The sequence below is a fragment of the Pristiophorus japonicus genome, chromosome 15 (genome assembly GCF_044704955.1).
Source record: "Pristiophorus japonicus isolate sPriJap1 chromosome 15, sPriJap1.hap1, whole genome shotgun sequence".
In the NCBI taxonomy this organism is placed as follows: Eukaryota; Metazoa; Chordata; class Chondrichthyes; family Pristiophoridae; genus Pristiophorus; species Pristiophorus japonicus.
The window spans coordinates 161,857,275-161,885,159 of record NC_091991.1 but is presented as its reverse complement, the minus strand read 5'-3'; the positions used below and the strand labels follow the sequence as shown (position 1 = coordinate 161,885,159).

Genomic DNA, 27,885 nt, shown 5'->3' with positions numbered 1-27,885 from the left:
CTCCTCTTTCTTCCCTCCCTCCCTCCCTCCTCTTTCTTCCCTCCCTCCCTCCCTCCTCTTTCTTCCCTCCCTCCCTCCCTCCTCTTTCTTCCCTCCCTCCCTCCCTCCTCTTTCTTCCCTCCCTCCCTCCCTCCTCTTTCTTCCCTCCCTCCCTCCCTCCTCTTTCTTCCCTCCCTCCCTCCCTCCTCTTTCTTCCCTCCCTCCCTCCCTCCTCTTTCTTCCCTCCCTCCCTCCCTCCTCTTTCTTCCCTCCCTCCCTCCCTCCTCTTTCTTCCCTCCCTCCCTCCCTCCTCTTTCTTCCCTCCCTCCCTCCTCTTTCTTCCCTCCCTCCCTCCTCTTTCTTCCCTCCCTCCCTCCCTCCTCTTTCTTCCCTCCCTCCCTCCCTCCTCTTTCTTCCCTCCCTCCTCTTCCCTCCTCTTTCTTCCCTCCCTCCTCTTCCCTCCTCTTTCTTCCCTCCCTCCTCTTCCCTCCTGTCAGAAACACAGACACTGACAGACAGAGAATGAGAGACACACACATACAGACAGAGAGATAGAGACACTGACAGAGACACACTGGGGGGGGTGGGTGGCGGTCATCCCAGCACGCTGATGGAGGGCTCCCGTTGCTGCAGTCGGTAAGTAGAAAATGTTTTGTTTTATTTATTTTTTTTAATTACTACTTATTAATTTTTTTTGGTTGATTTAATGATGTATTTATCATTTATTATTGATGATGGCTCTTTATTTGTAAAACTGAAGTGTTTAATGTTTGTAAACTTCCCTTTAAAACCCCCCCCCTCCCCATTCCCAAGCCTGATTTGTAACCTACACCTGATTTTCTGAAGTGTAGACAAGGTTTTTTCGAGCGTACAAAAATCTTCACTTACTCCATTCTAAGTTAGTTTGGAGTAAGTTTTCACTGACGAAACTTTGAAAACAGGCGTAATGGCCGGACACGTCCCCTTTTGGAAAAAAAAATTCTGTTCCAAAGTGAAACTGTTCTAACTGACTAGAACTGGAGCAAACTAAATGGCGAGAATTCCGATTTCTAAGATACTCCGTTCTACACCAGTTGCTCCTTAAAAAAAAAAAATCAGGAGCAAATCATGTTGAAACTTGGGGCCTTTGTTACTGGGGAAAGACAGTACAGCAGTGCGAGTTTGTTTCTGTAAAAAGAACCAGTGAATATGTGTGATGAAGGCCATTGCTCCTCATTTAGTTTCCAAATAAAGTTGAATAGGCAGAGGTCAGAATTGATTTGTTAACTAGGGAGGAGCATGGGGAAGCAGGCGACTGGGACTCTATCCTGTTGAAAGTTTGCCATCTCGCTGTAGCTTTGTAAACTGGGTGTATTGCCATGCTATATATGAAGCCTCAGTCTGGTGTGGCTCTTCTGTATTTCCTGTCACTTGTGCAATTTGTTAACGTGAGGAAAAATGCAACAATAAAATTTCATATTCACGTATTACAGTACAGCTAAACCCAGAAAGGTTTGTAATTCTGTATTTTAAGTTTACCAGTTTTTCAGTTGATGACTTCACTGGCTAGATGTTGATCCCTGTATAGCTTTGGAAAAATAAGAGACCACATGGGAGTAGATGTGTTACGAGAGTGGAGAATATTATTCTTGTACTTCTGTAAACAGGGTTGACTGCATTATGGTGTGCTGCTTCTCAATTCCACATTTTCATGATGTAGTCTCTTCTTCCTGCTAATTATACTAAGTAGCACAAAGCCATTGGCGTGATAAGAGGCAAACTCCAGTATCAAAGTCCTTCAAATCCTTAATTGTTTCTGAGATATGACTAATGGTTTGGGAGCACATTTTAAAGGAGTCAAATAGATCATGTAACTTTTTCTAAGTATGTATTTCTCATGTAACTTGTAAGAAGATTAGCTAACATTGTTATTTTTTGGCAGTTCTAATCATTTGATTCCTGTTCGACTAAATGAAGAAGAATTTCCCAGCTTGTCTGCTTCAGCACGTGCAAATACCACAGGCCTTACTCCAGCTTATACTTCTGCGGCCAAGAAAAATACCACTTTTCAGGAGGAAGACTTTCCTGCTCTTGTGTCTAAAATTAAACAGCAAAACCCCTCAACGTCTACATCTGCATCTGCATGGACTAACGTTCCTGGCAAAAATGTTTTGAAAACTGTCCATTCCAGTAGCAACAATTCTAGTCGAGCTGTTAAAAAATCTTTACCAACTCACAGTACCAAAGCAAAAACAAAAAATAAAACGGTTTTAAAGTCTGATGAGGAGGAAGAGGATGATGGTGGTGGGTTGACAGCTCAGGAGTTCAGAAGTGCGCCCACGATGTTGGATATTTCTTCTTTGTTAACTACTTCAACACAGACTGTCTCTAAAGTTGGTAAAAAGAAAAAGATAGGAGGTGAAAAACTAAATTCATCACCAGCTCCAGTTATTGATACTATTGTAAATAAAGCCCAAAAGGAGAATGTTCCAGAAATTAAACCGAAGAGTATGCCAGTCATCAGTGTGTTGAATGGTCACACAGACAAACTATGTACTGAAAATGCAAGTATATGTACACTAAAGGAACCGCCAGGCTTTAAGAAGCCTGAAGATGGTCCAAGTCCTTTACCTGAAGAAGATTTTCCTGCCCTCGGGAACCCAGTTATACCAAAAAAGCCACCTCCAGGTAAGAATTCTAGGAATGATTGTGTTCTACCCTATTGAAATATTCTAATATGTAAGCAGGACCTGTACATGCATTGGAGTTAAAATGGTGATTTTTGGTGTCCTCCAGAATGGTGATTCTGGGGCATGAAAACCACATCGTTTTTGACTTGAGAAAAAGAGATCTTGTGAGAAAATGGCTAGCATTCTTGCATTATCACTTCTGTTCCCAACATTGTAAAATGAAAGCCACTGCCAAAGATGGAAACCTTTTCTGGGGATGTACTGGCCAGATTTGTGGCTGGAGGATTGGTGTGTGGTAGTAAAACGGAACCTGTCGGTGATGTGTACTGCATGTACCACTGAATAAGCAGAACAGGTACCCTTGGTCTCAGGACTTGAACTTTTTTTGTTTTACTCTAACCGTAACCTGAGAGAGAGAAAAGTTTTTAGTGCATCCATTTCTTTTACCCCTGATCAATCTTGTGGCAGTCCGTTGGTTTAGAATGCTAATAACTTGCCACAAGATCTGTTCTTTTCATGAGGATCCTGACCGATTTGTGTTTCAAGACCTTTTCACTCGATTGCAATTTTTGCAGTGACATTTTTTAAAAGAGCATTCTCTGGATGTGAGTGTTGCTGGCAAGGCCAGCATTTAGTGCCTGTCCCTAGTTGCTCTGTAGCAGCTTGATACAATGGACTGACTTGCTAGGTCACTTCAGAGGGCAGTTCTGAGTCAGCCACATTGGTGTGGGCCTGACCGAGTAAACACAGCAGATTTCCTTTCCTAAAGGACATTAGTGAATCAGTTGTATTTTTAACGACAATCCGATGGCTTCATGGTCAGTTTAGCTGAAAACAGCTTTTTATTTTAAGATTGTTTAATACTGAATTCAGATTCTGAAACTGCCATGGTGATATTTGAACTCTCATTCTCTGGATTACTGATCCAGACCTCTGGATTACTAGTCTAGTGACATATTTCAGATCTTCAAATGAATATTGGAAGACAATCATTTCTAAAACCATACTTTTGAGTGGAAATGTAACCTTGTTGCCTGATGCCAGGATAAAGATAAGCTCCCCATTGTGTATGTGTACCAGCCATTGCTGAATTATTTTTCCCTATGGATAAGCTTTTTGGGGGTTTTGAGATTTTTTTTTAATAATCTGTATACCACTGCATTTGTTTCCAAACGTGATCAACTGTCTTGTGGTGCATTCATCATTAGTTGAAAATCACCTTTTTCAAAATTCCAGAGAGGAGTGAAGTATATTGACTTTGTTTTGTGACCTAGTGCCTTTTGAGATGAGTCTCAATGAGCTTTAGTCAGCACCGATTCTGGACCATTAGGTTAGAAGATTAAAATTTGACGTTTTATAGTAATTGAACACTGGGCTTTGTGCTACTGTCTAGGCAAAGCTTTAAAAAGTCAATGTATCCTATGATAGTAAGATGATGGGTTACCTTGTTGATCAGTTTAGGTGAATTGGTAGCGGCTTTGTGTGAGCTGGGTGATTGTGGATTTGAGCCCCAGTGCAGGATTTTAGTATATTATCTAGGCCGCTGTTTTAGTGGAATACTGAAGAAGTGCTGCATCGTTAGAGGTGCTGTCCTTATATTCAACCAGGCTGCCCTATCCCCCGCCCCCCACACACACATGTTCTAGTGGTTCAAATGCCATTTCTTCAATTAGGGTTTCTCGTGATGAGCCTTTCCCTTTCACATCCCCCCCCCCGCCCCCCACCCCCGTGTCAATTCATTTCATTAGAGTGGGACCTTGCTGTTCTTAAAATGGCTGCTGTGTTTGTCTACATACTAGTACTTCAAAATAATTCATTAATTATGAGGCACATTGGATTGTTTCTGGGAGACATGGTAGGCATTATACTGTATGTGCAAGTGAAAATGAAATGAGATGGTTATGCATTCAACAAATAATCCATGCTTAACTAAGATTAACTGTCTTAGGACTAGTTGCTAATATAGGGCTCAAAATAACCAGCTGTGGCCAAACCTTTACGTAGTAATGCTAAACAACTTTCAAAATCTTTTAACTGTAGATGATTGAAAATGTTGTTTAAATGATCTACCTTGCTGTTGATAGCTCTGTTATAGACATGTTATCACGAGATTTCCAGGCCTCAAGTCTGCCATCATTTGAACAATGCACTGCGTTGTTTTAAAATGTGTTTCAGGTTTGACATGGATATTCCTGACACTATGTAACCTTCAGCCATTTTAAAACTTGGGTCACTGAAATTTTATTTGTAAGAACTAAATGCTCCTAGTCAAAATTGAAGTCATCTCTTTATGGAGAAGAGGTTCTAAGGATTATGTACTGGAGAATGGGTAAGTGCTTGTATCAATATTTGGCGGCTAAGGAAATGCATGGAGATAGTAAGTTTCTGAAAAGTCAACTGGGGATTGAAAACCGTGTCTAGGTAAATGTGAGATCAGGGATTTGATGCTAGTGGCTCAGTGTAGTGAGCAATGAATGCTTTGCTTTGAGAATACAAAACTACTGTAATGACAACTAAAATATCTGGATTTTCCTTTTTTTTTAAATAAGTAATTCAAAGTTAAAGTTTTAACAAATTTCAGACATTTAATTCTGAATTTATTTTTTATCCAGGTTTTAACAACTTATTACCAGTGAAGAGCCCACCATCCAACCTTCCTCCTCCACCAGGATTGTCTGCCCCTGTTAGTAAACCCCCTCCTGGCTTTACTGGTGTCCCTCTGAATTCAAACATCAGCGAGCCTATGATTCCAGCACCAAAACAGTATGTAAAATACTTTCCACTGTGAGGCAATTCCTCTTTTGTTATCCACTTTAAAAAGCAGGGGTTCAGTACTGGTGGATTTCCCTGTCAAAACAGCACAATTCATTTCTATTTCCTTATACTGTACTCTGGAGGTGTTTCAACTTGTTTTAATCTAAAAGAGAATCTCTACTGCAGCTTTCACGGTTGCAGGGTGCGAGAACTAACTTTTTGTTACAAGTGAAAGTCTGGTAACTTTGGGAAAACTCCTGAATAGTCCTGTTGCATGTGCTGAGTTGTTCCACAGTAAAGCCCAGGCTACTGCTGCTTTTGGGGAGACTTTGCTGTATTGCCTGTATTTATGTGGAAAGCACTGAGACTTTGCAATGTTCTGTTCCGTTGCTGTTTTGAAAAGTGCTTTGACTGGCCAAGTGCTTTATTTCTGCCTCCATTGACAGCTACACAGGTTACTGAGATCCAGTAGCATGTTGAGCTGCCCAGTGATCGTCCCTTTCAGGATGTCCATGGCAATAGAAATTTCTGCTGTTGTTTAAGCTTGGGCATGGCTACAGATATGAATCTAACGTACTAATACAGCAAATACGGTCGTCTGTTTGTGAATAATTTTATTTTGATGACTCTACATTTTGGGGTCCAATACACTCCAAGGTAGGGCACATGTCCACATTTGGATTTCCTAACCGGTCGGTGCATTTCCGATCTCTACTATTGTCATGAAAGGAGTGGAGGCCAGGTGCTTTGCCGGGGGGGGCAGGAGATTTACCCAGCTGCATTTAATGTCCATACCAATGCTGGCCACCGGTCAGAGGGGTCTGCTGCATATCCCTTGGTCGGGGCCATTCAAAAAAAAATTCTAGCTATGAACTTGGAATACTATATTGGAAATCTGACAGCCAACTGTGGCATTGTTCTGACTGGTGGAAGGGCTTGTGTGTGTGTGTTTTCATTGAATGAAAGCCCCTTTCTCCCACTGGCTCAGGTAGTAAATTCACTGCTTAACGTGGAACTGAACCATATGGAGAAGGAAAACGTCTCAGGTTTAATCTCTCATCTCTGCTGGATTGTTAACACATGTGGTCGAAGATGTATATTTGATTTCTGTGGCCCTGGTTCAGGAGTCTTAATATTCTTGGATGTTACCTGGAGGCACCTGCCAAGTAGTGTGGATGGGAGTTGAGAATAGGATCCGAAATTAGCTGTGGTGTTCTCCACTGCTAAATAATCTGTCAACACTTGCGGGGGGGGGGGTGGCACGGCCGGCCCAATGTCTGTGGTCGGTGCCATCAGGAGAGAAAATTGGCCAAACAATACTTGAGCTTCTGGCATCCGAAACCCTGAATATAAGTACTGCCTGGTAATGATTTTTAGATATCCACTATTCTCCAGTTTGTAATAAGATTTTGTTGGCAAAACATCCACATTATTGTGCAAATGTACAGACTCTGAAGATTTGATATGAGTAGGGGATTTAGTGGATATACATGTATAATTGGAAATCATTAGGTATTGTTTCAATATTGTTCGGGTGCTTCATAAATAATTCATACTGCAGTGTTTATAAAAACTATGCAAGGAGCAATATACAGTTCAGATACATTGTGTATGAAAAGTGATTATTTTTTATTTTCCTAATTCTTCAGTGTTTTGAAGTAAAAGATCTGTCTTGCCATAAATAATCATAGAATGTTTATGCTGCCTGTATTACAGGTATTCTCGCATGAAATACTGCTGACATTTCTAAGGGCTAGGTTTTGCATGTTGGATAGTGGAATCTGCTGTGCCATTTTTCTATGGTTTTATTACCCCTGTACTGTACACTGGTGTGAGTTGTAGTCCCAGTTTAATGGTACTTATTCTAAACTTAGAAGGAATCAATGTAGAAAATAATTCTCATTAAAATTTGGGATTCCCATTGCGCAGTCTATCCACGAGTTCCCACTTGTTAATGACATGCACGTTAGACTGATGTATCAAGTGTCCAGGGTTTTCCTAATGGGATTGGTTTGGGATGGGAATGAGGATGGTGAAGGATGAGGGTTTGGGGGAGGGGGTTGCTGAAGGACGAGGTTTGTGGAGGGGGGGGCGGTGAAGGACGAGGTTTGTGGAGGGGGGTGGTGGTGAAGACGAGGTTTGTGGAGGGGTGAGGGGGGGGTGAAGGACGAGGGGTGGGGGGGGTGAAGGACGAGGGGTGGGGGGGGGTGAAGGACGAGGGGTGGGGGGGGTGAAGGACGAGGGGTGGGGGGGGTGAAGGACGAGGGGTGGGGGGGGTGAAGGACGAGGGGTGGGGGGGTGAAGGACGAGGGGTGAGGGGGGGGGGTAAAGGACGAGGGGTGGGGGGGTGAAGGACGAGGGGTGAGGGGGGGGGTGAAGGACGAGGGGTGGGGGGGGTGAAGGACGAGGGGTGGGGGGGGTGAAGGACGAGGGGTGGGGGGGGTGAAGGACGAGGGGTGGGGGGGGTGAAGGACGAGGGGTGGGGGGGGTGAAGGACGAGGGGTGGGGGGGTGAAGGACGTGGGGTGAGGGGGGGTGAAGGACGAGGGGTGAGGGGGGGTGAAGGACGAGGTTTGTGGAGAGGTGGGGTGAAGGACGAGGTTTGTGGAGAGGTGGGGTGAAGGACGAGGTGTGGGGAGGGAGGGATGACGGACGAGGTTTGTGGGGAGGTGGGGTGAAGGACAAGGTTTGTGGGGAGGGGGGGTGAAGGACGAGGTTTGTGGGGAGGGGGGGTGAAGGACGAGGTGTGGGGAGGGGGGGATGACGGACGAGGTTTGTGGGGAGGGGGGGTGATGGTGACGGACGAGTTTGTGGGGAGAGGGGGTGATGGTGACGGACGAGTTTGTGGGGAGGGGGGGTGATGGTGACGGACGAGGTTTGTGGGGGAGGGGTGATGGTGACGGACGAGGTTTGTGGGGGCGGGTGATGGTGACGGACGAGGTTTGTGGGGGGGGGGTGATGGTGACGGACGAGGTTTGTGGGGGGGGGGGTGATTGTGACGGACGAGGTTTGTGGGGGGGGGTGATTGTGACGGACGAGGTTTGTGGGAAGGGGGGTGATGGTGACGGACGAGGTTTGTGGGAAGGGGGGTGATGGTGACAGACGAGGTTTGTGGGAAGGGGGGTGATGGTGACGGACGAGGTTTGTGGGAAGGGGGGTGATGGTGACAGACGAGGTTTGTGGGGGAGGGGTGATGGTGACGGACGAGGTTTGTGGGGGCGGGTGATGGTGACGGACGAGGTTTGTGGGGGGGGGGTGATGGTGACGGACGAGGTTTGTGGGAGCGGGTGATGGTGACGGACGAGGTTTGTGGGGAGGGGGGGATGGTGAAGGACGAGGTTTGTGGGGAGGGGGGGATGGTGACAGACGAGGTTTGTGGAGAGGGGGTGATGGTGAAGGACGAGGTTTGTGGGGGGGGGGTGATGGTGAAGGACGAGGTTTGTGGGGAGGGGGGGGATGATGGTGACGGACGAGGTTTGTGGGGAGGGGGGGATGATGGTGACGGACGAGGTTTGTGGGGAGGGGGGATGATGAAGGACGAGGTTTTTGGGGAGGGAGGGATGATGAAGGATGAGGTTTGTGGGGAGGGGGGATGATGGTGACGGACGAGGTTTGTGGGGAGTGGGGATGATGGTGACGGACGAGGTTTGTGGGGAGGGAGGGATGATGAAGGATGAGGTTTGTGGGGAGGGGGGATGATGAAGGACGAGGTTTTTGGGGAGGGAGGGATGATGAAGGATGAGGTTTGTAGGGAGTGGGGGTGATGAAGGACGAGGTTTGTGGGGGGGGTGACGGACGAGGTTTGTGGGGGGGGTGATGGTGACGGACGAGGTTTGTGGGGGGGGGGGGTGATGGTGACGGACGAGGTTTGTGGGGGGGGGGGGTGATGGTGACGGACGAGGTTTGTGGGGGGGGTGATGGTGACGGACGAGGTTTGTGGGGGGGGGGGGGGTGATGGTGACGGACGAGGTTTGTGGGGGGGGGTGATGGTGACGGACGAGGTTTGTGGGGGGGGGGTGATGGTGACGGACGAGGTTTGTGGGGGGGGGTGATGGTGACGGATGAGGTTTGTGGCGGGGGGGTGATGGTGACAGACGAGGTTTGTGGCGGGGGGGTGATGGTGACAGACGAGGTTTGTGGGGAGGGGGGGTGAAGGACGAGGTTTGTGGCGGGGGGGTGATGGTGACAGACGAGGTTTGTGGGGAGGGGGTGATGAAGGACGAGGTTTGTGGGGAGGGGGGAGTGAAGGACGAGGTTTGTGGAGAGGGGGGGGTGAAGGACGAGGTTTGTGGGGAGGGCGGGTGAAGGATGACTGTTGGGCGGGGGGGGGCGCGGGGGGATGGCAGAGATGAGAGACAAGAAATGGCTACTGGTGGTGATTTTTTTGCCTCTCTTTAATCCGGTTTAAAAAGTAATTTTTTATTTGCTTTAAATGTAGATCTCTACCGTCAACAAGTATTTACCTCATTCCTGAGAACTTTCAACAGAGGAATGTTGAGCTAATCCAGTCAATAAATACATTTTTGCACAACGATGAAACAAAATTCAATAAATTTAGGACTCAATCTGGGCAATTCAGACAGGTAAGCTGCAATAGCAAAATGTAAAATAACGTTGATGGAGAATCACTTATCTTTTTCTTGGGCTATTGCTATCCTGGTAAGAGTGTTCAGCATATAATTTTCTACACCACAACTAGATTTTTCATCACTTACATTAAAAAAAAACTTGAAGGCTCATGGCTGCAAGTCTACACTGAGAATTAAATAAATAGAAATACAAATCGTGCAGTTTTTAGAACTGGCAGCCGAACCCGCACTGTCAGTTATACGCCCGGGCGGCAAGTTCACAATCTACCCCAGTATCTTTTTAAAATATATATATTTTTTTGCTTTGATCAATTTTGTGCACATCCAGATAGAACACAAGAAATAGGAGCAGGAGTAGGCCATTCACCCTTTGAGCCTCTTCCGCCATTCAATAAGATCATGGCTGATCTTCTACTTCAACTCCATCTTCCCACACTATCCTCATATCCCTTTATTCCCTTAATATCCAAAAATCTATCGATCTCTGTCTTGAATATACTCACAACTGAGCCTCCACAGCCCTCTGGGGTAGAGAATCATCCCTTTTGAGTGAAGAAATTTGTCCTCATCTTGGTCCTAATGGCCAACCCCTTATTCTGCCACTGTGACTCCGTTCTAGACTTCCCAGCCAGGGGAAACAACCTCCCAACATCTACTCTGTTAAGCCCTGTAAGAATTTTGTATGTTTCAATGAGGACAGAACAAGTTCCTGGAGTGGGACTTGAACCCAAAACCTTCTGACTCGAGTGTGCTACTAAGTGAGCCACAGCTGACATAATTGCAATAAGACATCTTTACTCTTGTGCTCCAGAAATAGAATTTAGAAAGTAAGAGATATCCATACTAGGCAATGGATGAGTCTTCTGGTTTTGGTATCCTGAATCACCCACAAGCCCTCCCAGATCAAACGTAGTGCATGTAAATAGAAAGTGAAGCTCCCTCTAATATGATCTCACAACATCTATTGCACCAACATTACTGTGCTTGTGGTCTGAATGAAACTGGCCACTGGAATTGTGGTAGCTTTGTGATGTGAGCCCTGGCTACTGGGTTGACTCTACTTCTGCTGGATAAAAATTCTATTCCTAATGTAACTTTTCTGTCCTCAATAGTAATCTGCAGACTCTGTCAAGCTATTTGGAATCTGATGGACTGTGGTTGATTTACATTTTTACACTGCCCTCTTTTTGCTTTCACAGGGTCTGATTTCTGCTGCAGAGTATTATAGGAGCTGCCGAGAACTTCTGGGAGAAAATTTCTTGAAAATATTCAATGAACTGCTTGTTTTGCTGCCGGATACAGCCAAGCAGCAGGAGCTTCTCTCTGCTCATAAGGACTTGAGAGTACAGGAGAAACCAGGGTCAAACAAATCAAAAAAGAACAAGAAAAATGCATGGCAAACCACTGTTAACTCAGAGCTCGACTGCCAGGTGTGTCCCACGTGCCAACAGGTACTGACCCAGAAAGACTTTGTCACCCACAAGACTTCGCATTTTGAGGATGATGAGTTTCCCACCCTACAATCTGTGAGCAGAATCATCAGTTAATAATCAGACCCCATACTGCAGACCCGAGGGAAGACATATTTGAACTTGTAGAGTGATGATGCACGTAGATTGTGTGCGGTTGCTATTTACAGGCATAGGCATATGTTGCTTTTAAGGGGAAACCTGGGTGAAATATGATAATATAGTACGTAGGTGAGAGGAAAGAAATGGTATCTGTGTATTAGAGAAATGTCAACACTGTACCTAAACCTGCTGCTATACTATTATAGAAAGTAAAAGATGGTGCATCATTATACACTTTTTTTTTGAATGTTTTTGAAACTATACTTTCTACACGAATTTGCAAAAAGTAGTACTGAAATAAGTGATTTACACAAAATGTGCCACTTCAGCAGTTCAAAGGTGTTGCATTTGAAATTGATGGCTGTCAAAAGCAGCAAATCTGTATGCGCAAGTGCTTTGCATAAACAAAAAATATACTGATATACACTTGCACATCAGAAGAAAGTGTACTGAAAATATTTGAAATTGGCCCAATAATTAATGTAGAATACCATATTTCAAATAGTTTGATTTGCATGCAGCAAATTGCAGCATCTTTTTGTATCCCTTGTAGATATTAATGCACTAAACTTGTTCAATTTCACTTCTAACAACTGCTGAGTTTCCCATGTGACAGTTGTTAAAATGTAAGGTGCAGGGTAAAATACAATGGCTTAGAAACTAGAATTAAATGCAGGATATTGCATTGCTATAATCGTTTTTTTTCCCTTCTGAGTGTATAAAATTGGTAGCTCACAGGCCAGCCCTACAGAGTAATAACTATATTTTCTCAATGTTTAAGCAGCAGGTTATGCCACCAGTACAGTGAATTACATTTTTGATTCCATTGCTGTCGGTTCTATTGTGCAATGGAGACAAACTAATACTTAGGCTCACGGGTCCTATTAAACCATCACTTCTTCAGTAAATTGTGGAGTTCCATGAGTTAGACAATAGCAGTAACTGTGTAATGCGAGGTATTGCAAGATAACAATATAAATAAGCCTGTGTTGCTCTCATGATCTTACTTTAACAACAGCTCAAAATAAAGCCTTTTTGACTTGGCTGAAGAAAATAATAATTCTTGAATAAGTGGCACAGGCAGCATCACCCTGCACTATGGTGATTGTCTCTGTTGTGTGATCACCATGATAGTGGAATGGGTTTATTTTTCATGTAACATATCTTGATTAGCGGTGATTGATGTCTGTATTGTTAGATATAGTTTGATCAGTGATGGCATTCATTATCACCTTTAAAAGATTTTAGTGCCGAGGTTGTGTTTTTTTAAATTAAAGCTTAAGATAGCATATATCTGTTAACATCCAGTCACTTTCTTGCCAGTTTTCACTTTCTTCATTATCCCTCTCCCTTTCCTGAAGGCATTGACTTCTAGTTCCATCTGGTAACTTTTCCATTTCGTCACTATTCATGTGAGTGTCAGCAGACTGTTGAGCTATGGAGCACTACTACATGGTCTGAACCTTTTCTCCATTCGATGCTGCACACCTGCCCTTCTAGAGTGGTTGCTAAATAGTGATCAGGAACTGGAGCTCCAGCTATTTCCCCTCTTTAACCTAGGGCCCTGCGAGCAATGGTGGTGCCCCTACTGCTGCACTGGCTGAGATCAGTTAACTCTGCGCAGAACAACTTGGGACCTTCTTGGTCTGTATGGCACAGTTCCTCCCCAGGTAAACTCCGTGACCCATTGGATGGAACTTTTTCAGTGACTTTCGAATTAACTTGTTCATAGCCTACTTTGTAATGCAGATTCCAAGTTACTAGCTATATATAACTAACTGGCATTAGATGAATTATCCTTTTAGTTTCAAGGATCAACATTTCACTGGGCTCAGATGAGGGTAGATGTTTTGAGGGTATTCCAGTGGGTCACTACTGCACTATCGTCTCTTCTATCAATCTTGCCACTGAATTATGCTGTAATAATTTTGTGATGCAATACACTCCTGTTATGTGTTGACTTGATTTTTTTTTAATTCACTTAGCAGGAGTATATATTCAACACTAGTTCAAAAGAAAGCTGCAGTATAAAGTGATTTTTAAAATTTAGGACTGCATAAGCTTTGTCTATATTCTGTAAAAATGTAATACAAAATGAACAGTTAACACGGTAACATTTGCAGTAATGAGAATGGGAGCAGACTGTAAAATATTTTTCATGAGTGGTTCTTGTGTACATTCATTGGGAGTTTTTTTTAAAGGAAGCACTTAACTGGAGTAGGCATTTGAGTAAAGTAACCTGGATGTACGTACTTAGTGACTTGTAACGACTTCAGTCGTAGTCTGAGTCACTGGCTGTCTCCAGCAGCACTAAAACTGCACCACAGTGAGTCAACTGAATTAACCACCATAACTGATTTTGCTTCTCGTTGCATTATCTGTGTGCACTTGCGTTGAGCACTAAGTACTGCTGAATTAAAATGAATGTCCAAGTCAATGGAACAAACGTTTAAAGAACAACTAAGTATACCTGTGTGTGAATATTCAATATTATCATTAGCCATAGCTTTGGGTGAGAACAGATCAACGTCTTCTTGAACAACTGCTGTTTTAACCTGACACTTGGAGGTCCAATTTTGATATATTCCTGGCATACTAAAGGAACAACAAATGGGGTTAATGTAAAAGTTTTAAAAGTGCAAACTGAAACTATGTAAATTTTCTATAACTAGGATAAACTAGGAGGGGGTGGAAATGAAATGAATTGGTGCCAATATAACCACATTTTTATTTTAAATCTTGGCTTCAGTCGCATTAATGTTGAGGCAATTTATGGAGCCTAGGTTTGTGATTTAAGTGTTTGCTATAGGCAGCTGATGGCATTTTAAGGATATACCTGTAGTATATTTGCAGACTTTTTGGTACAGAGGAACTCCATGCAGTGTGACATTTTCAAAAAGAAAATTAACCTAATTTAGTTAGCAATTATATATGTTTTCTGTTCAGTAATAAGTTTGAATTCATAGTACCCCTGTACAAATCTGCAGGTGGCCTCCAAGATAAGAAAAGGTGTGGGGATTGTACTCTGCACCGTTACCTTAGTGGACTTAAACCATGCTATGCTACGGTTACTGGAACATGAAACACCTGTACATTTGTTACATTGGTTCTGCATTTGTACCTGTTTATCATTAATTTAAAATATTTATATCCATGCAATTCCTGCATTCAATGAATGTTTGTTTGGCTGAGTGAGCACTAATAACTGAGTAAGTTTGCCTCAAAAGAACCATATACAGTATATCCTGGAATTCTTGAAGGGTGCCAATAAAAACTGTTTATGCAATAAAAGTGTTTGATTAATGCTACATTTTTACACAGAATTAACACATTTTAAAAAAGATACATTTCAGATGGCATGAAGGACACCACACGCAAATGAAACCTGTCCAGTTTATGGGATTTAATTATAATTGCTGTCAAAGACAACAACAACTTGCATTTATATAGTGTCTAACTTAGTAAAACATCCCAATGCTGTTGCTGCTTCCAGCATTAAGTGCCATGGGTTATGAGTTTTGCTTCCATCTTTGTTGAACTTTGTTCTGATATGTATTCATATTCCCTCTAAGATGCCAACAATCAAATGATATGAGCTCAGATATAATATAAAATGCTTGGAATACTCAGCAAGTCAGGCAGCATCTGTGGAGAGAGAAACCATTAACATTTCAGGTCAATGACCTTTCGTCAGAACTGAATTAGAATTGCTATGAGCATATGTTGGGCTACAGGGACTGAGACTTAAAGCTTGAACTATCAGGATGCAGTGAGTCGTCATCTTCTAAGGTAAGTCAGCACTTTTCTATTTCCTAATGTAGCTGGCTGTAGGAGAATGTTGCATGAGCCTTCAGTTGCACTTTCATATTGTACAAAAGTACCGTAAATCTTTGTGCTCCAAGTAGACAGCCATGGCACAATTGAGATTAATGCCACACAGCTGTCTAAGCTCTAAGCTCTCGAAGTCCTTCTTTAAACTTCTGTCCTTTTAAGATGCTCCTTAAAACCTACCTCTTCCAAGTTTTTGGTCACCTGTTCTAATATCTCCTCTTGGTGTCAAAAGTTTGTTAACATTCATGTGAAGCACCATGGGACGTTTTACTATGTTAAATAAGTTGTTACTGGAAGTTTTTGTATTGTTTTAATAGTGAGAACAGGGACTCTGGATGAATACTGCAGGGGGTAAAAATTGCCCTCTGCCGGAAACGGGGCACACTTACCGTTTTTGAAGTGTTCTGGCTGCCGCAATAGATGCAGCAGCCTATCTGGCGAAATTCAGCTCCTCGGAGATTTTTTTCTCCAGCAGAGCGAAAGTGGAGCAGAGTGCAGTGGCCGTCACTAGCGGGATGGAAGTGGGGACGGGATAGAGTGTCCACAGCTGTCGCGTCATCGTGTTGGCACGTCACAATGTCCCTTCCCTTCAGTTAAAGGGGAGGGCTGCTACGAACTCTGCATTCATCGTAGTTACGTCCATTGGGGGGTTTCGGCCAGGCCAGCAGCCTGAAACTCGAGAGGGTGCCAGGCTGCCTGTTGGCGGCCTGGCCAAACCCCGGGCATAATTGTCGGTCAGACCTTGCCATTGGCTGGAAGAAAAATAACATGGTGGCTGCGGCACTGCACCCTCCCCTTTAAGGGCGGCCATGCCGCCATTTCAGAGAGTCCACCCACAGCAAAAACTGTCGGGGGCACCGGCCGGTGGTGGGGCCGCTCCCACGGGGCACGCCACGGTGGGAAAATAGGCGGAGCAGTCCCGAATACCGCTCCACTCCGAGGAAGGGCAATTTCTATAATTACAGCCCCTCCATGGAGGATCGGCGGCCATTCCGTGTCGCCCCGTGGCCGCCTCAGGCGGGCAGAGGCCTTGTCGATGGGGGAAATTTCGGCCTCCAGGTGTTTTGGGTGGTTTTTTTATTGCAGAGGAAGGTCAAGATGAATTAAATCTGGGTGTTCTGCTGATCGGCATGTTCATATGAAGGATTTAATCTCCCTATGGTTCAGCTAACTTTTAGCCTGACGACTGTGGTCTCTCAGGAGCCTCCTCTTCGTCCTCTGGCAAAACGCCCAGCTCCTCCACAGCCTGCTTCTTCAGATGGCTAGGTTGTCTAGTACACAACATGCCACTGTGATCTGGGATACCTTCCCCAGATTATATTACAGGACGTCCTAGGAACAATCCAGGTATCAGAACCTCAGCTTCAGAATGCTAATGAAGTTCACTGGTCACTCTCGTGGAAGCATAAACATCATTGTATGTTCAAAGGCCTTGAGGTGCCATTAACCATTGGAACACTGGGTAGCTATGGTATCCCAGCTCTGCAATCCATGCCCCCCTTCAAACAATTGTAGATTGAGGATAAAGTCAACAGGTGTGCTGCCAAGGACCCTGACATTCACCTGTATGATTTTGTTTTGGTGATCGTACACTAGCTGTACATTGATGAAGTAGTATCCCTTTCAACTCCTGTAAGCAGCGCTCCTTCCATGAAACATGGGTCCTTTTTTTTTAATCATTTATGTGATATGGGCATCTCTGGCAAGACCAGCATTTATTGCCCATCCCGAATTGCTCTTGAGAAGGTGGTGGTGAGCCGTCTTCTTGAACCACTACAGTCTGGTGTGGTGAAGGTACTCCCATAGTGCTGTTAGTGAGGGAGTTCCAGGGAGTTTTCTTTTGACCTAGCGTTGATGAAGGAACGGCAATATATTTCCATGTCAGGATGGTGTGTGTGACTGAGAGAAACTTGGAGTTGGCGGTGTTTCCATACGCCTGCAGTCCTTGTCCTTCTAGGTGATAGAGGTCGTGAGTTTGGGAGGTGCTGTCAAAGAAGCCTTGCCGAGTTGCTGCAGAGCGCCTTGTGGATGGTGCATACTGCAGACACTACGCCGGTGGTGAAGTGAATGTTAATCCAGCAGACTGCTTTGTCCTGGATGATGTCGAGCTTTTTGAGTGTTTAGAGCTGCACTCATCCAGGCAAGTGGTAAGTGTTCCATTGTACTCCTGACTTGTGCCTTGTAGGTGGTGGTAAAGCTATGGGGAGTTGGAGGTGAGTCATGTGCTGCAGAATACCCAGCCTCTGACCTGTTGTAGCCACAGTGTTTATGTATCTGGTCTAGCTTCCTGGTCAATGGTGACACCCCTGGATGTTGATAGTGGGTGATTAGACGATGGTAATGCCATTGACTGTCATGGAGAGGTGATGAGGCTCTCTTATTGGAAGCGATCATTGCCTTGCACTTGTGTGGCGTGAATATTACTTGCCACTTATCAGCCCAAGCTTGGATGTTGTCCAGGTCTCTCTGTGTGGGCACGGAATTATTCACTATCTGTGGAATTGCGAATGAAACTAAACACTGCAATCGTCAGCAAACATCCCCATTTCTGACATGATGGAGTGAAGGTCATTGATGAAGCAGCTGCAGGTGGTTGGGCTGAGGAATTCCTGCAGTGATGTCTGGGATTGAGGTGATTGACCTCCAACAACCACAACCATCTCGAGCCATTCCAGTTCTGACGAAGGGTCGCAGACCCGTAAAGTTAACTCTCTTTCTTTCCACGATGCTGCTTGACCTGAGATTGCCAGCATTTTCTATTTTAATTAACCAAGACCATCTTCCTTTGTGCTAGGTATGACTCCAGCCAGTGTAAAGTTTTTCCCCTGATCTCCAATGACTTCAATTTTATTAGGCCTTCTTGGTGCCACACTCTGTCAAATGCTAACTTGATGTCAAAGGTAGTCACTCTCGCCTTGGAATTCAACTCTTTGTCCATGTTTGGACCACGGCTGTAATGAGGTCAGGAGCCGAGTGGTCATGGTAGAACCCAATGAACATCGGTGAGCAGGATATTAGCTTGATAGCACTGTCGACGACACCTTCCATTACTTTGCCCATTGAAAGTAGGCTAATGGGGCGGTAATTCTTCCTATCTCAACTCTTTTCTCCCATTGTTCACTCTCTTCCCACCTACATCCGCGACTCCTCCGACGTCCTCCGTCACTAACAGTTTCCCGGCCCCAACTGTCTCTCTTTCACCATGGACCTCCAATCCCTCTACACTTCCATCCCCCATCAGGATGGCTTGAGAGCGCTCTGCTTCTTCCTCGAGCAGAGGCCCAACCAGTCCCCATCCATCACCACCCTCCTCTGCCGGGCTGAACTTGTTCTCACATTGAACAACTCCTTTAACTAATACCCACTTCCTCCAAATTAAAAGTGTTGCTATGGGAAGCTGCATTGGTCCTAGCTATGCCTGCCTTTTCGTGGGATATGTGGAACATTCTTTGTTCCAGTCCCACTCTGGTCCCCTCCCTCACCTCCTTTTCCGGTACATTGATGACTATTGGTGCCATTTCCTGCTCTCGCCCTGAACTTGAAAATTTCATTCACTTCGCATCCAATTTCCATCCTTCCCTCACCTTCACATGATCCATCTCTGACTCTTCCCTTCCTCGACTTCTCCGTCTCCATCTCTGGGGATAGGCTTTCGACCGGTATCCACTATAAGCCCACTGACTCCCACAGCTACCTGGACTACACTTCCTCCCACCCCACATCTGTAAGGACTCCATTCCATTCTCCCAGTTTCTCCGTCTCCGTCTCCGTCGCATCTGCTCTGACGACGCCACCTTTCACACTAGTGCCTCTGACACATCTTCCTTTTTCCTCAACCGAGGATCCCCCCCCACCATGGTTAACATGGCCCTCGACAGTGTCTGTTCTATTTCCCGCACCTCTGCTCTCGTCCCTTCCCCTCCCTCTCAGAACCATGACGGGCTTCCCCTTGTCCTCACCTTTCACCCCGCCAGCCTCCACGTTCAACGGATCATCCTCCGCCATTTCCACCACCTCCAGCGTGATCCCACCACCAATCGTCTCTTCCCCTCTCCTCCCTTCTCAGCATTCCGAAGGGACCCCTCTCTCTGTGACACCCTGGTCCATTCCACAGTCACCCCCAGCACCCCCTCCCCTTCCCACGGCACCTTCCCGTGCAAGTGCAGGAGATGCAACACCTGCCCTTTTACCTCCTCCCTTCCCACTATCCAGGGCCCCAAACACTCCTTCCAGGTAAAACAGCAATTTACTTGTACTTCTTTCAATTTAGTATACTGTATTCGCTGCTCACGATGTGGTCGTCCTTACATTGGGGAGACCCAGCGTAGATTGGGTGACCGCTTTGCAGAGCACCTCCAATCAGTCCGCAAGTGTGACCCTGAGCTTCCGGTCGCCTGTCACTTTAATTCTCCACTCCATTCCCACTCAGACCCCTCTGACCTCGGTCTCCTACACTGTTCTAAAGAAGCTCAATGTAAACTGGAGGAACAGCACCTTGTCTTTTGTTTAGGCACTTTACAGCCTTCTGGACTCAACATTGAGTTCAAAATTTTCAGAGCGTAACCGCTGCCAATCTTTGGCTCCCTTTCCCCCCCCCCCCCCCAGAGCCTGTTTCTTTTTTTCTCCTTGTCTCTAATGGCGATTGGTCATTATCCCACCATTCACACCCTATCTTGTCCTCGACTCCATCCCGCAGCATGCTACCCGCCACCATCTCAGCAAAACCCCAGCCCTGCACGAGGTAGAAAAGGCCATCCGTCAGCTCAAGAACAACAAGGCAACTGGAGCGGATCGAATCCCCACTGAGGCACTAAAGTATGGCGGAGAGGCACTATTGGCATGAATGCATGATCTCATCTCCTCAAGGAGGAGAGCATGCCAGGAAATCTCAGATGCAGTAATCGTGACCATCTTTTTAAAAAGGGGGACAATTCCGACTGCGGCAACTACAGAGGAATCTCTGTTATTAACCACTGGGAAAGTCGTTGCTAGAATCCTCCAACCGTCTTCTCCCTGTGGCAGAGGAGCTCCTCCCGGAGTCACAGTACGGATTCCGTCCACTACGGGGTACAATGGACATGATTTTTACGGCGCGACAGCTGCAAGAAAAATGCAGGCAACAGCACCAGCCCTTGTACATGGCCTTCTTTGACCTTACAAAGGCCTTTGACACTGTCAACCACGAGGGACTTTGGAGGGTCCTCCTCCGTTTTGGCTGCTCCCAAAAGTTCGTCACCATCCTCCACCTGCTCCACAACGACATGCAGGCCGTGATCCTGACCAACGGATCCATCAGACTCAATCCACGTCCGGACCAGGGTCAAGCAGGGCTGCGTCATCGCACCATTACCCTCTTCTCGATCTTCCATCACTGCAATGTTCCACCTCTCGCTCAACAAGCTGGAGTGGAACTAAACTACCGAACCAGTGGGAACCTGTTCAACCTTCGTCGTGTCCAGGCCAGATCCAAGACTGTCCCACCTCTGTCGTTGTACTACAGTACGTGGATGACGCTTAAAGCGTTCTGAATCTATCCCATTTAGCACAGTGGTAATGCCACACAACACTATGAAGGATGTCCTCAGTGTAAAGACAGGACTTTGTTTCTACAAGAACTGTGTGCTGGTCACTCCTACCAATACTGTCATGGACAAATGCATATGTAATGGGTAGACTGGTGAGCCAGTAAGCTTTTCCCGCTTGGTGTTCTCACCACCTGCCACAAGCCCAGACTGGCGTCAATGACCTTCAGAACTTGGCCAGCTCGGTTAGTAGTAGTGCTACTGAACCGCTGTTAGACATTGAAGTCCCCCACTCAGAGTACATCCTGTGCTCTTGCTACCCTCAATGCTTCTTCCAAGTGGTGTTCAACATGGAGGAGTACTGATTCATCAGCTGAGGTAGGGTAGTGGGTAGTAATCAGAGGGTGGTTCACATGCCGATGTTTGACCTGACTTCATGGAGTCTGGAGTCAATGTTGAGGACTCCCAGGGTCACTCCCAACTGGGCCACCAACTCTCGTGGGTGTGTCCTGCAGCGGGACAGGAATGACAGGTGATGGGGGAGTCTGGGACAGTGGCTGGTGGGTATAATTCTGTGAGTACGACTGTCGGGTTATTGCTTGGCTAGCCTGTGGGACAGTGCTCTCAATTTTGGCACAAGTCTCCAGATGTTAGTGAGGAGAACTTTGCAGGGTCAACTGGGTGTGTCTTTGTCGTGTTTGAATCTGCAGCTTAAGTCGATGCCATGTGGTCCATTCAGTTGTTTTATTCTTGTACTTTTTGAAGCGGATTTATACAACTGCGTGGCTTGCTGGGCCATTTCAGAAGGCAGTTAAGAGTCATCCACATTGCTGAGGGTCTGATGTCGCTACAAGCCAGACCGGGTAAGCTGGGCAGGTTTCCTTCCCTAACCAACCTGAGTGAACCAGCTGAGTTTTTACGATAATTCGCTAGCTTTATGGTCCCCATTATTGATGCTAGCTTTTTTTTTTAAATTACAGATTTATTTAATTAACTGACTTCAAAGTCACAAACTGCCATGGTATATTGAACGCGTGTCTCCGGATTATTAGTTATTGTTGACTTGGCCTTTGCAGAACTCTCGATGATTTTTTTGTTGGTGGTGCCCCCTGAATATGGGCAGCTGGCATGCGATCTGTAACCAAGCAACCCCAGAAATCAGGTCGCAGGTCACCGTGACATAAATTTGACTACACCTCTTTATTTGAATAGCAGCACCTAGTTCTGGTGCAACAATGCAGGTCTGTTTATATTTTTTTAATGTAGCAGGAAGTCGGCAGCAATGCAGCACGACAGGTCTCTGCTTATAATAGTAAGGCAGAGCACCTCTTAGAGGCACTCCTGGGCTGTCGGGGCCAATGTCATGCATTATTCCAATCTGTCCAGCTATCATTTCACTGACAGAGCTGGAAGAGTTTAGAGATAGGGAGGGGCAAGGCCATGGGAAGATTTGAAAACAAAGATGAGAATTTTAAAATCAAGGCGATGCTGGACCAGCAGCCAATGTAGGTCAACAAATCAACGTGCAAAAAAACTGAATTCTTCAGCAAAACACAGTTCTATAGCTAATAATGGCATTCCCTTTAAGAATGCAATCTCCAAAATGTCTGAATGTGTCTTTGTTGCTGTAACCATTTTAAATGGGACACTCAACAACTTCAGCATATTCCCAGTGCTGAATGTTGGAAATGGTATTTATATATTAATTCCATCTCTGACCACCAGATGGCCCTAAACAACTTTGTCACAATCTTACAGCTTCCCTGATCTTCATTTCCAGCTGAACTTCAGGTGTGGCCTGGTTGTTGAAACACCAACACACTGTATTAATATACCACTGATGGAAGATTGTGTTATTTAAGTGGATTTATTGATTCAGAATAGAAAAGAGAGGAACCTGATTTAAACATTTCAGGTTTCAGTGAACTGAAATGAGCTGCAGTTTCATCCTGTTGAGGCAACCATTGTTTTTTTTAATCGATCTTTTATTTGATCTAAAAAGAACAGCTCAAGTTGTACCATTATTCTGCCAACAAATGGTTCTTGTAAATTGTGCTTTTGATGCGATTGAAAGCTTTGTGGAAGATAAAGCCTCAGCTGATACTCCTTTTTGATTTGAGACACACAATCCGTTAACTTTTACTCTTTATAATCATTTAGTCGATTGTGATCTTAATTCTTCTTATCTTCAGAATTTGTTCTTTAAATGAGCAAGTATTTAAGTAAATGTTTTAAAACCTTTATGATTGAAATTACTGTCTTGTTAATTCCTCTGTTAAAATGGCACACGAAGGAATTTCATATAACTGTTGATACATTCATTACTATACAGGTATCACACAACCATTTTAACCCATTAGTGAATTAAGGGGTAGGGTTAGAAACAGTAATAAATTCATAGTAAAATTAGTGCATCTCTTCAGGCATTCCTATTGGGCAACCTAAGAACCGGAGCATGTTTACTGATGGAAATTCATATAATATGAATGTATATTTATTTAATGAGGTTGATTTCCCATCCTTTTATAAAGCAATAAATTAATAAATTCAGGCATAATTAATTGTTTCCCTGCATTACAACATTATCTACACTTAAACTACTTCATTGGCTGAGATTGCGAATGGTGCTAAATAAATACGTTCTTTTCTTTTTATCTTCATGATAAATGGTGGTGAGAAACTTATTCATTTATAAAATGTACTTAATTTGTGGGGGGGTTAGATTGAGTCAACAATTTAAGTAAAAATTCAGCAAGTAACAATTAATTACCAACTTCAGTCATTAGCATAATTATTTCAATTCTAATTTGATTAATTACTGAATTAATTGAATTATTCTGAGGCAGTCCACACTAATCTAACCGATCTGAAGTTTTCTTTTCGGAAGAAGAGCAGGGGAATTATCCCCCGTGTCCTGGCCAATGTTTATCCCTCAATCAACATAATAAAAACAGATTATCTGGTCATTATCACATTGTTGTTTATGGGATCTTGCTGTGCGCAAGTTGGCTGTCGCGTTTCCCACATTACAACAGTAACTGCACTTCAAAAATACTTCATTGGCTGTAAAGCACTTTGAGATGTCTGGAGGTAGTGAAAGGCGCTATATAAATGCAAGTATTTCTTTTTAATGAAGGTACAAAGAAACTCATTTTTGGAATTGTTCCCATCTGCTATTCCTGGTTGTCTGGACAAAATGATTAAAATCATGAAGTATTTAGATAGAGCTAATAAAGAGAAACTGTTTCTAATGGCTGAAGGGTTAGTAACCAGAGGGCACAGATTTAAGGCGATGGGCAAAAGAACCAGAGGCGATATGAGGGAAAACCTTTTTACGCAATGAGTGGTTACGATTTGGAACGCATTGCCTGATAGGGCCGTGGATACAGATTCAATAGTAGGCTTCAAAAAGGAATTGAACAAATACTTGAAGGACAAATTGTAGGGATATGGGGAATGAACGGGGGAGTGGGACTAACTAAATTGCTCTTTGAAAGAGCCAGCACCGACTTCATGGGCCGAATGGCCTCCTTCCGTGATGTACTATTCTATGATTCTCTGCGCAAGTCATTTTAAGTAAATATATCGAACTGGAATGGGGGAGAAAATCAAGTCAACCTATTCTTCCGAGCTGCAATAATCAATGAATATTCCAGAATTGGGCCCTTCATTCGGATATTTGACTTGTTGAAATCTGTTTCATTTCAGGATCAGGATTCATGTTGTGAATTCAAAGATGCTTTTTGAAAGGTGCAGTCTGATGTGTGTTTAGTTAATGAAGTTGGTTTCCCATCCATTATAAAGCTATAAATCAATAAATTCAGAAATAATTAATGGTTTCCTTTCAATAAGTCATTTTGAAGTGCAGATAATGTTGTAATCGGCTGCAAGGCCCTTTGGGGGTGGGCTGAGATTGTGTGGGTGAGCTGCATGTCTGAGTGACAGCTGCTCAAACATAGAAACTGGAGTAAAACTGCTACAGGCAACGAGGGCAGGGACAGAAACAGCATGTGTCTCCACATCGCACCTACATACGCTGGACAATGGTAAGGGTTCTGCAGGATTTATTAATGCAAGGCAAAGATATTTTATCATCAAAGAGCAGACACCTTTGATTGACAGGTTCCCGCTCTCAATGTTGCCTTGCAGCTGTCAGCGCCTCAGCAGCTGGACAGAAAATCACATCATATGGCTGGGCGGTTAAACCAATACGACATTGTAAAAGCTACAAGCTTCCTCGGGGAAGCTCTCTGGTCCCTAAGGTTATGCATATGCAGAGGCCTGAAGAATATTGGGCCCCAACATCCAATTAAACGATCCAAGCTCTGGAAATGGAGCAGAAGGCAAACGGACTGAAAGATGGGATGTGCACATTTATTGGTAATTCTTTTTTAAAATTTTGTTCCGGGATGTGGGCGTCGCTGGCAAAGCCAGCATTTATTGCCCATCCATAATTGCCCTTGAGAAGGTAGTGGTGAGCCGCCTTCTTGAGCCGCTGCAGTCCCATGTGGTGAAGGTACTTCCACAGTACTGTTAGGGAGGGAGTTCCAGGATTTTGACCCAGTGACGATGAAGGAACGGCGATATATTTCCAAGTCAGGATGGTGTGTGCCTTGGAGGGGAACTTGCAGGTGATGGTGCTCCCATGTGCCTGCTGCCCTTGACCTTCTAGTGGTAGAGGTCGCGGGTTTGGGAGGTGCTGCCAAAGAAGCCTTGGCGAGTTGCTGCAATGCATCTTGTAGATGGTACACACAGCAGCCACGGTGCACCGGTGGTGGAGGGGGTGAATGTTGAAGGTGGTGGATGGGGTGTTGATCCTTTGTCCTGGATGGAGACGAGCTTCTTGAGTGTTGTTGGAACTTCACACATCCAGGCAAGTGGAGAGTATCCCATCACACTCCTGACTTGCGCCTTGTAGATGGTGGAAAGGCTTTGGGGAGTCAGGAGGTGAATACCCACAGAATACCCAGCCTCTGGCCTGCTCTTGTTGCCACAGTATTTATATGGCTGGTTAAATTAATGGTGACCCCCAGGATGTTGATGGTGGGGGATTTGGTGACAGTAATGCTGTTGAATATCAAGGGGAGGTGGTTAGACTCTCACTTGTTGGAGATGGTCATTGCCTGGCACTTGTGTGGCTCGAATGTTACTTGCCACTTATCAGCCCAAGCCTGAATGTCATCCAGGTCTTGCTGCATATGGGCATGGACTGCATCAGTTTTGCAAATGGAACTGAACACTATGCAGTCATCAACAAACATCCCCACTTCTGACATGATGGAGGGCCAGACATTGATGAAGCAGCTGAAGATGGTTGGGCCTAGGACACTGCCCTGAGGAACTCCTGCAGCGATGTCCAGGGGCTGAGATGATTGACCTCCAACAACCGCAACCATCTTCCTTTGTGCTAGGTATGACTTCAGCCAATGGAGAGTTTTCCTCCTGATGCCCATTAACGCCAGTTTTACTAGGACTCCTTGATGCCACACTCAGTCAAATGCTGCCTTGATGTCACTCTCGGCTCGCCTCTGTAATTCAGTTCTTTTGTCCACAAGAAATAGGAGCAGGAATGGGCCATTCGGTCCCTCGAGCCTGCTCTGCCATTCAGTGAGATCATGGCTGATCTTCTACCTCAACTCCACTTTCCTGCACTATCCCCATATCCCTTGATTCCCTTAATTCCCTTAATATCCATTTTGGACCATGGCTGTAATGAGGTCTGGAGCCGAGTGGTCCAGGCGGAACCCAAACTGAGCTTCGGTGAGCAGGTTATTGGTGAGTGCTGCCTGATAGCACTGTCGACAACACCTTCCATTATTTTGCTGATGATTGAGAGTGGACTGATTGGGCGGTAATTAGCGGGATTGGATTTGTCCTGCTTTTTGTGGACAGGATATACCTGGGCTGCTTTCCATACTGTCTGGTAGATGCCAGCATTGTAGCGGTTCCTGAACAGCTTGGCTAGAGGCACGGCTCGTTCTGAAGCACAAGTCTTCAGCACGACAGCCGGGATGTTGTCGGGGCCCATAGACCTTGCTGTATCTATTATATTATAAATGTTTAGTGGTACTTGGGGACCCAGCATAGCTGCTCAAAAGATGCTTTTTGTTGATGATTGGATTGGTTACTTTTTAGTGGATGACAACTTTTATTTTAAGAGAAAGTGGTTATTAGTTCATTGTTTTTTAGTGAATGGGAAATTTGAGCCAGTTAGCGTAGACTCACCAAAATTATGCTAGGGCTTAAGTTATGAGGACCAGTTGCATAAACTTGGTTTGTATTCCCTTGAGGTTAGAAGGTTGAGGGATGACCTAAGTGAGATGTTTAAAATGATAAAGGGAGTCAATAGGGTAAATACAGAGGAACTATTTCCTCTGGTGGGGGAATCAAGAACAAGGGGGCAGAATCTTAAAATTAGAGCTAGGACATTTAGAAGTGAAAATCAGGAAACATCTTTCGCACAAAGAATAGTGGAAATATGGAACACTCCCCCAAAAAGCTCTGAATGTTGGCATTATGCCTCCCGGGCCTCATCCCTTTAGGGGGTTGGTCGGTTTACTGTCCTCATGTATGTTACCTAGCCCAAGTAAAAAATCAACCTTTAATTCTTCATCGATACCCTTGTAGTGTACTTGAGGGGGTGCTATATTGTGTCAGATACTGTTCTGTGGATGAGATATTGAATAAGGTTCTGGCAGTTCGGGTGAAGATTAAGAACCTATTGTACCTATTTGAAGAAGAGCGCAAACTTCATCCTGTATCTTGGCCAACATTCCTCCCTCAAACAATATCATCAAAAAAACAGATCCATTGGTCATTCACCTCATCGCCATTTATGGGACACAGCTGAGGTAGAATGACTGCCTATTTAACAACAGTTACTGCATTCCAAATTAATTGATTGAAGTACTTTGAGAGGTTTGAATGTAAAAAGAAGTATTATTTTTGTGCATTGAAATTAAGATTATATA

At 44.7% G+C, this 27,885-nt stretch overlaps 1 protein-coding gene across 2 annotated transcripts in view; it reads left to right on the top strand.

Moving 5' to 3' along the window:
- znf598 (zinc finger protein 598) overlaps positions 1 to 14,863 on the top strand; it is a 45,378-nt gene extending 30,515 nt beyond the window's left edge. Inside the window, exons 9-12 of one of the 2 annotated variants that reach the window (XM_070901220.1) lie at positions 1,901 to 2,646; positions 5,261 to 5,411; positions 9,840 to 9,984; positions 11,190 to 14,863. In XM_070901220.1, the coding sequence (XP_070757321.1) occupies positions 1,901 to 2,646; positions 5,261 to 5,411; positions 9,840 to 9,984; positions 11,190 to 11,537 (1,390 nt within the window). In that variant the 3' untranslated portion in view covers positions 11,538 to 14,863. Of the gene's footprint in view, positions 1 to 1,900; positions 2,647 to 5,260; positions 5,412 to 9,839; positions 9,985 to 11,189 lie in introns of those variants that run through there. The other variant, XM_070901221.1, reaches the window with a different exon arrangement.
- The last annotated feature ends 13,022 nt before the right edge of the window (positions 14,864 to 27,885 follow it).